The sequence below is a fragment of the Oncorhynchus gorbuscha genome, linkage group LG07, assembly GCF_021184085.1.
Source record: "Oncorhynchus gorbuscha isolate QuinsamMale2020 ecotype Even-year linkage group LG07, OgorEven_v1.0, whole genome shotgun sequence".
In the NCBI taxonomy this organism is placed as follows: Eukaryota; Metazoa; Chordata; class Actinopteri; order Salmoniformes; family Salmonidae; genus Oncorhynchus; species Oncorhynchus gorbuscha.
This window is the reverse complement of record NC_060179.1, coordinates 62,663,306-62,678,643: the sequence shown is the minus strand read 5'-3', so window position 1 is coordinate 62,678,643 and position 15,338 is coordinate 62,663,306. Positions and strand designations below refer to the sequence as shown.

Sequence of the window (15,338 nt, the reverse complement as noted above, 5' to 3'; positions counted from 1 at the left end):
AGAATCTACTAATTCTATGGGTTTCCCCCCTTGTGCTTCCTACACCCTTCATCATGATCCCAGCCAGCTGTTCAGAACTGTAGACTGACGCCTGGTCAAGTTCATTGTAGATTGATCTGTGGCACTTTGACACACTGCTCTCTGACCGAGACCGCTCATCATCATTACCCTGGAGAGATGAGTCTGTCACAATGGACATGTGCCTAGAGTAGTGTGCATGCGTCTCCATCTGATGATCTCTTGACAGTGTAGACTGCACTTGGACAGGAAGCTCATCTCACTCTCTGCAGTGTGTATGCATGAAGACAGGGCTTAGCTGTGCTTTCTGTCTGGGGTTGAAGTCCCTGTCACCCATCAGATAATCACTCCATCTGAACAGCTCTAATCATCTGACAATGCTGACCGCACTCCCGATAGGAGTGTCATAGAGGCACCCTCTTCAGAGCGTTTCTGTCTGTGTGTGCCTCTGTGCTTGACCCTTTGGGGTTTGAGTGTGTTCTCTGGCTAAGTATAGGCCTAATAAGTGTGTGGGCTTTGTCACAGTTTAAATCGATGGTATCTAGAGTCCCAAGCATACCTGTGTAGCTTAGATGAACACACACACAATGTATTTCCCCTGTCCCACTGTTTTCTCCCATGTGGTGTCTAACCACGCACCCCCTGTCCCCAGGTGTACTACCCGGTGCGTCACCACCTGGTGCAGCACATGATCAGTGCCATGCAGCGTCTGGGCTTCACCCCCAGTGTGACTATTGAACAGAGGAAGCTGGCTGTGGACCTGGCTGAGGTTGTCATCAAGTGGGAACTACAGAGGATCAAAGACGCACTGGTACGCGTGCAGACCCATTTAATAGGATAGAACACGTTAATTGTTTCACCTACGATACTCTTCCTTTTACAACTGTAGAAAGTTGATTTTGATATTTGATTCATTTTTCCTAGCCGGAGGCGGAGGGGGCCGACCCAGGTGGTAGTGGAGAGGGGACCAGTGCAGGCGGTACTGGGGGGGTGAAGAGAGGCCTCTCCATGGACTCTGCTGCCGGACAGGACGTCAAGAGGTTCCGTACCGCCACTGGAGCTGTCGCCGCGGTAACACCGCCCAGCACTAGTGTATGTATCAGGAGGGAACAGTTTATTTTCTCCAGTCACATGGTCAGGAAATCCTGATGGGTCTAGGTAACAGCTCCACCATGCCTTCTGATTGCCTAGGTGGAATATGCATGTGTTTGGCCTCACCCTGTCCCATGTGTGTGTAGGTGTTTGGCCTCACCCTGTCCCATGTGTGTGTAGGTGTTTGGCCTCACCCTGTCCCATGTGTGTGTAGGTGTTTGGCCGCAGTACATCCATGCCGGTAACAGAGACTCTCCTCACCAAGCCAGTGGAGAAACAACACACAGACACCGTGGTCAACTTCCTCATCCGCATCGCCTGCCAGGTAACACCTTTGTCATGATCACCTTGCTTACACAGTGCCCCAGGTACCCCACCGGGTCACTGCGTCAGTCAGAGCAGGCCTTGGTAGCAGCAGCAGATGTTCACCCCTGGACTTGCAGAGGGACATGTCCTTGGTTCTGGATCTGTGGGCTTAACCTGAAATAGAACTGGCAAAGAATGTCACCACCTCCTCTGGGCACCATTGTACATAAATGCCATGTGTAGCAGTCTCTGAATGTGCTTCATTTTTACTTATATTACAATTGTCTGACACTGAAACAGCTGCTGCTTTTTCTCCATTTTGTTTCACAAGACCCAGGGACCCTTAATTAACCTCTGTCTATTTTCAATGGAAGACGATAATGATGATTGTTACTTTCCCCAAGAAAAACAAGGTTGCTCAAACAGAAGTGGAACTAACAAAGTCACTGATGAACAAACAAACAGTGGGGTTTTAGGAGGGTTCTGAAATACACTCATGGGAGTGTCCACTGAAAGTTGATTAGCAACAACAACCGGGACCTGACAGACACCCACAATGAGCGTGCACTAAGAGCCAAACAAAGGAAAAACCTACACCAAACTTAAAGACAGGAAGCAAACCAAAAGGAGGAGCAAAATGATGTAGACAGGGAGGATTTTTCTAGAAATCAAACAGGGAGAGCCAACTAAAGGTGTTGACCCTCCACATCTCTCTAGGCAACTGGAGCACTGGGCCAGCCACTCTTAAATAGCACCTGGGCCAGCACAGGTCAAACACCTTCCCATTAACAAGATGGCAACCAGCACAGGTGTAACGTATACCGACTAACGAGGTGACACCAATCTGTCTAACCTCTAAACATAAATGGAAAAACCTGTACTATGATGATTATGATGTGTCCTCCAGGTCAATGACAGTGCCAACGTGGCGGGGTCTCCAGGTGAGCTCCTGTCCCGTCGCTGTGTAAGCCTGATGAAGACTGCCCTCCGCCCTGACATGTGGCCCAGAGCTGAGCTCAAACTACAGTGGTTTGACAAACTCCTCATGACTGTGGTAAGGCTTCACAGAAATCTCCGCTTCTGGCTTTCTAGTTGTTGATTTTGGTTTCACATTGAGGTTTTACTTCTCTTTCGGTCAAAATTGCTTTATCGTGCCTCCCAGAAATGATTTTTAATACTCACATCATACATGCATCAGCTCAAATCCACCATGTAGAGCTGTGTTTTCAATGAGTGAGTAACTGAAGTATGTTCTTGCCAAGTTTCCTCCTGGGATTTGGCCTTCAGTCAGTTGTTTTCCTCAGCTCCTAAGTTTGTCTTCCTATTTTAATTCCTTTGTCCCTTATCACTTCCCTGTCATTATTTGAAGCAGCAGCCTCACTCAGTGTAGGAGAGATAACTAATCCACCCGGACTGACTTGACTGTCCCATCCTCCACTCCTCCTCCCTATTCATAACCTTGTCTTAGGAAGCTTATCTGAGGGCAACCCCAAATGTCTGACAATGATTGTTTTTTCTCTCTGTGGGTCACTGCAGCCCCCCTCAAACCAAGCCCCAACCTTGCCTGGGGGGTGGGACTGAACAGTACATGTCCAGCAGTCTTATCCAGACCAATGAACAACGCTGTAAATCAGATTGCCCTTTCTCATCTCATTGTACTGCCATGTCAGTCATTAAAGGGACAGTGGGAGAGGGCATCACACACACCTCTATCTGAAACACACCAGAGACTAGGCCTTATTCTGTTCCTGCAGCGCTGAATCAATACCTTTTAACTTAGACCAGAGCCTTATCAACCGAGTCACCTTGTTCATTATTACACATTAGACCAAATGGTCTGCTCCTAATCATCTTTATATCTCTCTTCTCTCCTCTCTCTCTACTAGATGGCGTGAAATTGACAGCACTCCAAAAGGATTGATGTATTACCCTGCACTCACATTCTATTTCTCTCCACCTCTCCCTCTCTTCCCTCCTCCAGGAGCAGCCAGCCCAGGCTAACTTCTCTAACATCTGTACTGGTCTGGAGATCCTGTGCTTCCTGCTGACGGTACTCCAGTCCCCAGCCATCCTTACCCACTTCAAGCCCCTCCAGAGGGGCATTGCTGCCTGCATGACCTGCGGCAACACCAAAGTCCTGCGGGCCGTCCACTCCCTGCTATCCAGACTGATGAGCGTATTCCCCACCGAGCCCAGTGAGTCCCAGCTGTATTAGTAGATCCCAGACCAGTGTCTGCTGTGACATACTTTTAGGAGTTTTCCTGTGACCCAAAAGGAATCCGCTGCAGACACGCCTATTTGGGAAACTGCGTTTTGAGTCAATAAGCCAAACTTTATTCTACTATAATCAAATATGTTGCCTTTTTCTGTTCCTCTCCTAGGCACGTCAACTGTGGCATCTAAGTATGAGGAGTTGGAGTGTCTGTATGCAGCGGTGGGGAAAGTAATCTACGAGGGCCTCACCAACTATGAAAAGGCCACCAGTAGTGCTAACCCAACACAGCTGTTTGGTAAGACACCTACCAGAACCAAGACACACTTTTACTTTCTCTGTCGGTCTCTTATTCTCCCTTGCACTCATTCACTCAATCACTCATGCTCTCGCTCTCTCAGGCGCGCCTGCGCACACCATCTCTCCATCCAGTAATTAGAGGAGCAGGTGTCGTTTAAATCTAAAGCAGTGGTCTATGCTGGGTGGGTTAACAGCTCGTTTGGTTAAATGAACGGTGCAGCACAGGTCAGTCAGTCTGTGGAGGTAAAGCCAGATTTTTCTCTTTCACTACTTCTAATATCAGGTTTAAACCTGATGTCAGAATTTTTTCTGAAAAGCTTATTTTTCATGCATGAGAATAAAGTCTCAATTTACATGGAGGTGGCATTATTTATTTAAGTGGCACAAAGTGAGATGGCTATTGGAGAACACTCTAAAGGTAACGCTATTTGATACCGTTTCCCGAAATCGCAAAAGTGGTCAATAACTGCTTTCATACCCTGTCCTCTCCTTGAGGGGTTGTGTTACACACACACACACTGCTGGTATGATGCATGTCTCGCCGACGGTGACATTTTAACATTCGTCTCCCCTCTACAGGAGACCGCATGCTTTTTCTGTCATTTGGTTCGATTTCCTCCAAAAATGTCTTTAGTGTGAGACAGTGGTAGTGTCTCGAATGTATTTTTCTCTCTCTCCCAGGTACGCTGATGATTCTGAAGTCGGCTTGTAGTTACAACTCCAGCTACATTGACAGGCTCATCTCTGTGTTCATGCGCTCGCTGCAAAAGATGGTCCGAGAACACCTCAGTCCCCAGCAGGCCACCCCCGGGCCCACCGAGGCCAGCACAGGTTGGGAATACACACACTCACACGCATTCAGAGACACTAACACACAGGGCTCCAGACTAACTTTCCCCCTCGTGGCACTGGAGCTATTTACTTTTTCAGTTGGTGGCACCAGCCCATCATTTGGTCACACCTACATTTTGCCGCAGTGTCACGCAATACATTTTTTCCCCGTAATCCTCATAAATTATTCATGGTGATAAAAATGTTGCATCTAACATGTCCAACTTAAAGCAGTGATTGTCATGGATTTTTGGTTGACAATAGACTATAGTTTCTATACACTGAGTGTACAAAACATTAGGAACACTTGCTATTTCCATGACAGACTAACCAGGTAAATCCAGGTGAAAGCTATGCTACCTTATTGGTGTCTCATGTTAAATCCACTTAAATCAGTGTAGATGAAGGGGAGGAGACGGGTTAAAGAAGGATTTTTAAGGCTTGAGACATGGATTGTGTATGTGTGCCATTCAGAGGGTGAGTGGGCAAGACCAAAGATTTAAGTGCCTTTTGAATGCAGTATGGTAGTAGGTGCCATGCTCCCCGGTTTGAAAAGTCGATCTGCAACGTTGCTTGGTTATCATGCTCAGCAGTTTCCCGTGTGTATCACTAATGGTCCACCACCCAAAGGACATCCAGTCAACTTGACACAACTGTGGGAAGCATTGGAGTCAACATGGGCCGGCATCCCTGTGGAACGCTTTCAACACCTTGCAGAGTCCATGCCCCAATGAATTGAGGCTGTTCTGAGGGCAAAAGGGGGGTGTGCAACTCTATATTAGGAAGGTGTTCTTAATGTTTTGTACACTGAGTTTATTTTACTGTCAAAATAGAAGTTATTTTTATTTTGTTCAATAGATTCATTTGCATACATCTTTTTAGCCAACTAATATCACATGCAGTAGGCCAACTGGTGGCCTGCAGATTTAAATTATTACTTTTATTTAATTGATTTATATTTAAACACCAGCAAAACAGCTCCAAATGGTTTTAATTTTGGAAGTCTGTTTTATAGGATTCCCACACATAATAAAGATGCAGTGTCTTCAGAAATATTCACACCCCTTGACTTTTTACACATTTTGTTAAAATGAAGAAAAAAAATATTTAAATGTATTTTTGTAAAAAAAACAAAAAAAAACAAAAAAAACATCAGCGATCTCCACAAAGTACTCCGTAATGTAAAAGTGGAAGAAAAATTAAAACATGTGTAAAGAAAAATATGGCTAAAAAACACTATCATTGATTAGATAAGTACTCAACCCCCTGAGTCAATAAATGTATTTTCAAGTCTTACCATAGATTTTCAAGTTGATATAAGTCAAAACTGTAACTAGGCTACTCTGGAACATTCAATGTCTTCTTGGTAAGCAACTGCAGTGTATATTTGGCCACGTGGTTATTGTTTTGCTAAAAGGTGAATTTGTCTGTTGGAAAGCAGACTGAACCAGGTTTTTCTCTAGGATTTTGCCTGCGCTTAGCTCTATTCTGTGTCGATGACAAGCATACGCATAACATGATGCAGCCAACACCATGCTTGAAAATAGGAAGAGTGGTACTCAGTAACATGTTGTTGGATTTGTCCCAAACATAACGCTTTGTATTCAGGACATAAACTTAATTTCTTTGCCACTTTTTTTGTAGTTTTACTCGAGGGCCTTATTGCAAACCGGGTGCAATATTTGTGTTCTGTACAGGCTTCCTCCTTCACTCTGTCAATTAGGTTAGTATTGTGGAGTAACTCAAATGTTGTTGATTCATCCTCCGTTTTCTCCTTTCCCAGCCATTAAACTCCAACTGTTTTAGTCCTCATTGGCCTTATGGTGAAATCCCTGAGCGGTTTCTTTCCTCTCCGGCAACTGAGTTAAGGACACCTGTATCTTTGGAGTGACTGGGTGTATGAATACACCATCCAAAGTGTAATGAATAACTTCACTATGCTCAAAGGGATCTTCAATATCTGCCTTTTTATGTTTTACCCTTTTACCAATAGGTGCCCTTTGCGTGACATTGGTAAACCTCCCTGGTCTTTGGTTGAATCTTTGTTTGAAATTCACTGCTCAACTAAGGGACCTTACAGATCATTGAATGTGTGGGGTACAGAGATGAGGAAGTAATTAAAAAATCATGTTAAACGCTATTGCAGGTAGTGAGTCCAAGCAACATATTATGTGACTTGTTAAACACATTTTTATTCCTGAACTTATTTAGGCTTCCAATGACAAAGGGGTTGAATACTTATTGACTGACCTTTATGCTTTTAATTTTTAATTCATTAAAAAATAACCCTAATTCCACTTTGACATTACGGGATATTGTGTGTGTAGGCCAGTGACAAACTCAATTTAATCAATTTTAAATTCACTCTAACTAGGACTTGGAACCAAAATTATTTTCGAATTTCGTTCTGAACGAAAGCATTTTTTTCCCGTTCCGTCCAGCAAAACAAACTTCAGAACCGTTTAAAAAAAAAAATTCCTTTTTAAACCTCTGGCATTACTTCACCAATGGATAGAGCTTGCCCACTCCTTAGCAAGCTGCTATGTACATGTGTTGGACGGACAAGTGTAGGGTTGGACGGGCCGCCCCCAGGTGGTGAGGGTAGGCAACAACATCTCCACCCCGCTGATTCTCAACACTGGGGCCCCACAAGGGTGCGTTCTGAGCCCTCTCCTGTACTCCCTGTTCACCCACGACTGCGTGGCCACGCACGCCTCCAACTCAATCATCGAGTTTGCGGACGACACAACAGTGGTAGGCTTGATTACCAACAACGACGAGACGGCCTACAGGAAGGAGGTGAGGGCCCTCGGAGTGTGGTGTCAGGAAAATAACCTCACACTCAACGTCAACAAAACTAAGATGATTGTGGACTTCAGGAAACAGCAGAGGGAACACCCCCCTATCCAAATCGATGGAACAGTAGTGGAGAGGGTAGCAAGTTTTATGTTCCTCGGCATACACATCACAGACAAACTGAATTGGTCCACTCACACAGACAGCACCGTGAAGAAGGCGCAGCAGCACCTCTTCAATCTCAGGAGGCTGAAGAAATTTGGCTTGTCACCAAAAGCACTCACAAACTTCTACAGATGCACAATCAAGAGCATCCTGGCGGGCTGTATCACCGCCTGGTACGGCAACTGCTCCGCCCACAACCGTAAGGCTCTCCAGAGGGTAGTGAGGTCTGCACAACGCATCACCGGGGGCAAACTACCTGCCCTCCAGGACACCTACACCACCCAATGTTACAGGAAGGCCATAAAGATCATCAAGGACAACAACCATCCGAGCCACTGCCTGTTCACCCCGCTATCATCCAGAAGGCGAGGTCAGTACAGGTGCATCAAAGCTGGGACCGAGAGACTGAAAAACAGCTTCTATCTCAAGGCCATCAGACTGTTAAACAGCCACCACTAACATTGAGTGGCTGCTGCCAGCACACTGACACTGACACTGACTCAACTCCAGCCACTTTAATAATGGAAATTGATGGGAAATGATGTCAATATATCACTAGCCACTTTAAACAATGCTACCTTATAATGTTACATACCCTACATTATTCATTTCATATGCATACGTATATACTGTACTCCATATCATCGACTGCATCCTTATGTAATACATGTATCACTAGCCACTTTACCTATGCCACTTTGTTTACATACTCATCTCATATGTATATACTGTACTCTATACCATCTACTGTATCTTGCCTATGCTGCTCTGTACCATCACTCATTCATATATCTTTATGTACATATTCTTTATCCCCTTACACTGTGTATAAGACAGTAGTTTTGGAATTGTTAGTTAGATTACTTGTTGGTTATTACTGCATTGTCGGAACTAGAAGCACAAGCATTTCGTTACACTCGCATTAACATCTGCTAACCATGTGTATGTGACAAATAAAATTTGATTTGACATACGACTGAAATTTTGCGGGTGAGGAGAAGGCTGGGCATGAAGCGCTGGGCATCTTGCTATGACATGCATTATCTGTATTAGGCCTACAGTTATACCAACAGAGGAGTTGCTTTTATGGAGGAACTTTTAATGTTTTTGACCTTCAAAGAGTTTGCTTAGAGTTTGACCAGAGCTAGCCCTTGACCATGACTGTTACATTACACATAATGCTGACTAAGTTTAGGAGCTAGATTTAAATATGAACTTGTCTTGTGTTTTTGTACTTAGAAAAAAAAAAAAGTCATGAACACAAAATAATGTTAATTGGTTACCATGCTTTTAAAAAAACTTTTGGTTATTTTTGCTGAACCGGTTCCAACCCCTGCCTGTAACACTACAACGTGGAAAAAGTCAAGGGGTGTGAATACTTTCTGAAGGCACTTTTATATGTGATCTATACAAATGTTAGCAGATTAGAAATTGTTTTAGCCAAATATACAGTGCCTTGCGAAAGTATTCGGCCCCCTTGAACTTTGCGACCTTTTGCCACATTTCAGGTTTCAAACATAAAGAGATAAAACTGTATTTTTTTTGTGAAGAATCAACAAGTGGGACACAATCATGAAGTGGAACGACATTTATTGGATATTTCAAACTTAAACAAATCAAAAACTGAAATTGGGCGTGCAAGATTATTCAGCCCCCTTAAGTTAATACTTTGTAGCGCCACCTTTTGCTGCGATTACATCTGTAAGTCGCTTGGGGTATGTCTCTATCAGTTTTGCACATCGAAAGACTTAATTTTTTCCCCATTCCTCCTTGCAAAACAGCTTGAGCTCAGTGAGGTTGGATGGAGAGCATTTGTGAACAGCAGATTTCAGTTCTTTCCACAGATTCTCGATTGGATTCAGGTCTGGACTTTGACTTGGCCATTCTAACACCTGGATATGTTTATTTTAGAACCATTCCATTGTAGATTTTGCTTTGTTTTGGATCATTTTCTTGTTGGAAGACAAATCTCCGTCCCAGTCTCAGGTCTTTTGCAGACTCCATCAGGTTCTCTTCCAGAATGGTCCTGTATTTGGCTCCATCCATCTTCCCATCAATTTTAACCATCTTCCTTGTCCCTGCTGAAGAATAGCAGGCCCAAACCATGATGCTGCCACCACCATGTTTGACAGTGGGGATGGTGTGTTCAGGGTGATGAGCTGTGTTGCTTTTACGCCAAACATAACGTTTTGCATTGTTGCCAAAAAGTTCAATTTTGGTTTCATCTGACCAGAGCACCTTCTTCCACATGTTTGGTGTGTCTCCCAGGTGGCTTGTGGCAAACTTTAAACGACACTTTTTATGGATATCTTTAGGAAATGGCTTTCTTCTTGCCACTCTTCCATAAAGGCCAGATTTGTGCAATATACGACTGATTGTTGTCCTATGGACAGAGTCTCCCACCTCAGCTGTAGATCTCTGCAGTTCATCAGTGATCATGGGCCTCTTGGCTGCATCTCTGATCAGTCTTCTCCTTGTATGAGCTGAAAGTTTAGAGGTACGGCCAGGTCTTGGTAGATTTGCAGTGGTCTGATACTCCTTCCATTTCAATATTATCGCTTGCACAGTGCTCCTTGGGATGTTTTAAAGCTTGGGAAATCTTTTCACAGCAGTATCTCGGACCTGCCTGGTGTGGTCCTTGTTCTTCATGATGCTCTCTGCGCTTTTAACGGACCTCTGAGACTATCACAGTGCAGGTGCATTTATACGGAGACTTGATTACACACAGGTGGATTGTATTTATCATCATTAGTCATTTAGGTCAACATTGGATCATTCAGAGATCCTCACTGAACTTCTGGAGAGAGTTTGCTGCACTGAAAGTAAAGGGGCTGAATAATTTTGCACGCCCAATTTTTCAGTTTTTGATTTGTTAAGTTTGAAATATCCAATAAATGTCGTTCCACTTCATGATTGTGTCCCACTTGTTGTTGATTCTTCACAAAAAAATACAGTTTTATATCTTTATGTTTGAAGCCTGAAACGTGGCAAAAGGTCGCAAAGTTCAAGTGGTCCGAAATACTTTCGCACGGCACTGTATATGTTTTGTTTTCTTGCGGTCAACTTTCAGTCTACAAAGTATCTGTAAATATTTTCCGGTCCTCAGACCATCCTCTTCAGAAAAAGTTGTCCTGCGGCTGAATCTAGTTGATGATGCCTGCTGTCGGCTAATTCATTTGGGACTAATTCACCACTTAAGGAAGTGGAAATTAAAAAAACATTTGCTAGATTACTAGATAAATATAATATATGGCTCCTAGTTAGCTGTGTAATTGATTCAATATAACAGTAAATGAATTGTCCCAACAACAGAACATAGCCTACCCAGTGACTTATATAGGCCTACCGGTATGCACTGACTCACAAAACACTGCAGAATGCACTCGCGCATGCTCGCTGTATCTTAAAACCGTAAAGAAACGTTAGTTTTAAAACGGTGCCAATCACTCGATATTGAGAAATACATGTTATACCTACAGCAAGCTGGGATCCTCTATCCAACAAACATTGTGCTTTCAAAACAATTTTACAGTTTGAAATGTTGCGCAATCAGAACACATTTTTCTCTCCCTCTAGAGCGCACAGGAGGGAGAGGGAGTGAGAGTGGCTCGCTCATCACAGCAGCCGCCAGCGAAACAGGTACAGGGGCAGATCAGACACGTTCATTGTAGGAATCAGGATAACTCTGTTTGAAAAATAGGGAGTTTTGAATGAGATGCTCGCATAGCCAAGTCAATGGGACTTAAAATGCAACTAAATGGTTGCACTCTGGAGCCTTAACACACACACATACTCACCTTTTACCATATACTCAGTCCCACCAGTCCCAGGTCTCCCAGTAGACGTGTTACCCAGCGCCAGCAGCCCAGGTGGGATGGCATCCGGTTACTTCTTACACTGCCTGGCTCTCTGCTCCATTTCCTCCAGTCATCAGCCATTATTGCTTTCCCAGTTCTATAATACAGTCTTCCCTAGTTAGCCTTCATCAAACAGGGGTGACATTTCAGCTGGTTGACCTTAGCACCCCCTGGAAACAGTTGGAATTCCGTGTGTGTGACACTGAGATGAGAGGGTGTAGCAGTCGAATCACAATGTGTGTGTGTGTGTTCCGGACACCTCCAGAAACCCCTCAGAACCCAGAGCTCAGATATCCCCCTACCTCGGGTCTGTTTGGCCCATACAGAAGTGTTTGCTAAACGGGGATGATAGAGGTCTCACTGGGAATCTACCACGGCTCTGATTTACCTCCTGGTTGTAGATGCAGTGAGATTCCTCTGGCTGAGACAGACTTTTTTACCTTACACCGTTTCTCCAAAGGTTTGATGGTCCTCCTGTTTAGTGTTTTCTGCATGTTCAGTCTTGCAGTGTTTGTGTAGCCACTGGGTGCTGCTGCAGTGAGACTGCATTTACTCTTGGTCATAGCCAATGAGCCTAAGCCAAGCACCTCTATCCCTGCTCTTCCTAAGACCGGTAATGATAGTGAGATGTTATCAGGCTTTTTAAATGGATCTCTAATGACCTGTATGTTCACTGTCAAAGAACACAAACACACTATTTTACACTCACTTTGTAGTGAATGCAGTTAAGTGAATTAACATTCTATGTCATGACCTCTAACCTCTCCCCACAGTGACTAGTGAACTAGTGATGCTGTCTCTGGACCTGGTGAAGAGTCGTCTCTCCGTCATGTCCATTGAGATGAGGAAGAACTTCATCCAAGTCATCCTCACGTCGCTCATCGAGAAGTCGCCTGATGCCAAGATCCTCCGCGCCATCGTCAAGATCGTGGAGGAGTGGGTTAAGAACAACTCCCCCATGGCAGCAAACCAGGTGAAAGGACTATTTTTCATCACGTTTCCCTGTTGACCGTTTAGCAAACACTGAAAACCCAGGACATGCTCTGCTAATGATCTGTGTAAGAACAACTAGCCAGCAAAGCAATCTGGGAACCAGGAAACACCCATCTACACAGGTGTCTTTGCTCTGAGTCCAGCAGAGACAATGAGGGGGGAGCTAAAGATAAATGAACTGAATCAATCTGCTCTCTCTCTCTCTCTCGCTTCCATCCACAGATGCCCAATCTTCGTGAGAAGTCCATTCTGCTGGTAAAGATGATGACCTATATAGAGAAGCGTTTCCCTGATGACCTTGAGTTAAACGCCCAATTTCTGGACCTCGTTAATTACGTTTACAGGTAATTACCCCCATTAATCACCTGGATGAGTATGCACGGCAAATATTCGGCGCCGCTACGCTATTTCACCCATCGATTGGGGGGGGGGGCGTAGAGAGAAAGGCTGGATGGAGAGAGTCGGGTGCAGAGAGAGGAGTATGCCAGGTCACCGCCACAAACCATTCATCCATTGCGCAGGAGGGACAGAGGTTGGGGATAGGGTAGACAGAATGATGGGGGTTGGATTTGAGGGTCTTCCAGTGACAGGACATGGTGTGAGGGAGACATGGGAGGGTGGCAGAGGGGTGAGGCAGCCAAGCGAAAGGCGACTGACTCCTCAGCCCACTGCTATTCAGCCTGGCTCGGCCTCTAACCACAAATACCACGCCCCCATTCCTCTCCTCCAGTCATCAAGACTGCCCCATCCCTTTTCCCATTCTGCCTGTCCACAGAGGATCTGCTCTGTAAGTCACGTAACTTTGAACAAGCTGTAAAACTATGATTGACGCATCACGGTCCACATAGCATCTGCTCCACGATGACATCTCTGAATAAGTAGATGGTTTAGTAGCTTCAGTATAATACACTCACTGCTGAGACATTACTCTTCCTCTCTTTTAAATACTCTAGAGGCCCATTCACCAGGGCTGTGGAATGATCTAGAAATGATTGCATAGCTTATTACACAGCATTTAATGTGGGATGTTAACCGTTTTTACTATTCCGCTAGGATTATCATTAAAGATAAGGTGATCCGTTTTTAAACATTAAGTTAAAATAACTGTCTGCATCCTACGCTGTTTCACTTCAATGACCTTCATTGCTTCTACACTCATTGCCATGATGTTTTTAGCTTAATTGTTATGAAGGATCTTGCTCTGAAATGCATTAGCATTAATAACTGTATCAGAAAAATAAATTGCAGTTGTAAACCATTTTCAATTAGATATAAAGAATGGTTACATAGATGCATTTCGACCCTTTTTGTCCAATCAGGGACGAGAGTCTCTCAGGAAGTGACATCACGTCAAAGTTGGAGCCAGCCTTTCTGTCGGGTCTGCGTTGCGCCCAGCCTCTGATCAGGGCTAAGTTCTTTGAGGTGTTTGACCTCTCCATGAAGAGACGTGTCTACGAGAGGCTACTCTACATCTGCTGCTCTCAGAACTGGGAGGCCATGAGCAGCCACTTCTGGATCAAACAATGCATAGAGGTAAGGAGATGTACTGGGACGAGGGGTCGAGTCATGACTGTTTTGATGTCAGTTGAGACATTTGAGAGCTTGGGACTCTGTTTTCAGTGTACTCTAAATACCCCCAATTCATGTTAAGTTCAAAAGAACACAAGATAAAAATTGAAACCAATGAGGTTTTGCAACTTTAAAGCCAATTATCTCCATTTTCTTTTTACAGATAGAAACGTATTGTCCCAAGCTCTCCATGTTTCTGAATACTCCAGTTAGGACTATGTCCTTTGAAGAAGTTTGTGATTTGAGCTTTGAAATCTAACTATGTCCTGCCTGTTTTAGCACAAATAATTATTGTATACAGTGGTATGTGATATAGCTTGTCCATAATGTCTCTACAGACAGCCTTTTTTGTGAAGTGTCTCCATAATGCTTCAGACCCCCTAGAAACTGTTAACCTGAATTTCTGTGATCTTTTTTTCTGTGTCACTTTCTCTCTGTCAGCTGCTGCTGGCGGTGTGTGAGCGTAACAGCATCATCGGGACCAGCTGCCAGGGCTCCATGCTCCCATCCATCACAAACGTCATCAATCTGGCCGACAGCCACGACCGTGCCGCCTTCGCCATGGCAACCCACATCAAGCAAGAGCCCAGAGAGAGGGAGAACAGCGAGACCAAGGAGGAGGTGAGGATGCCGCGCAACAGGATTCTTGAGGGTCACACGGACACACTCACTAAGAGACGTGTTGACACACACACAAAGACCCATTATCCCATTGTGTGTTTGTTATTGGGGAGGAATAACATCTAGTTCTCTCTCTTTGTTGACCTGTATTTCCTGCTGCAGCAAACTGTTTCCCCCACAGATTTGATGCAGTATTCATAGCAGTATTTATATAACAGTCAATATTTTCTGTTTACCTTTCCTCCCCATCTCATTATGATCATCTCTCCAAGGGGAAAGACTAAGTGCTTTTGCATATATTACAACAAATGACTAAATGCATCCCCCACCTCTTCTGTTCTTCCTTTCCTCAATCTTCTTCTACTCTCTCCCCCTCTCTCTCCTCCAGGATGTGGAGATCGACATAGAGCTAGCCCCAGGGGACCAGACAGCCATCCCCAAGAACAAGGAGCAGGCAGAGAAAGACACAGGCAACCAGCTGCACATGCTCACCAACCGCCACGACAAGTTCCTCGATTCCCTTAGAGAGGTCAAGGTGAGTTATGACACCAACATTTGCCCTTTTAGTTAAAATCAAC

At 44.5% G+C, this 15,338-nt stretch overlaps 1 protein-coding gene across 1 annotated transcript in view; it reads left to right on the top strand.

The window, feature by feature from the left end:
• The window catches only part of LOC124040185 (transformation/transcription domain-associated protein), an 83,762-nt gene that overhangs the window by 28,049 nt on the left and 40,375 nt on the right, over positions 1 to 15,338 (top strand). The window contains 12 exon segments of the mRNA XM_046357116.1: positions 671 to 829; positions 943 to 1,110; positions 1,325 to 1,435; positions 2,324 to 2,470; positions 3,398 to 3,611; positions 3,798 to 3,926; positions 4,610 to 4,759; positions 12,351 to 12,550; positions 12,793 to 12,914; positions 13,890 to 14,103; positions 14,581 to 14,760; positions 15,149 to 15,295. Of these exon segments, the coding sequence (XP_046213072.1) occupies positions 671 to 829; positions 943 to 1,110; positions 1,325 to 1,435; positions 2,324 to 2,470; positions 3,398 to 3,611; positions 3,798 to 3,926; positions 4,610 to 4,759; positions 12,351 to 12,550; positions 12,793 to 12,914; positions 13,890 to 14,103; positions 14,581 to 14,760; positions 15,149 to 15,295 (1,941 nt within the window).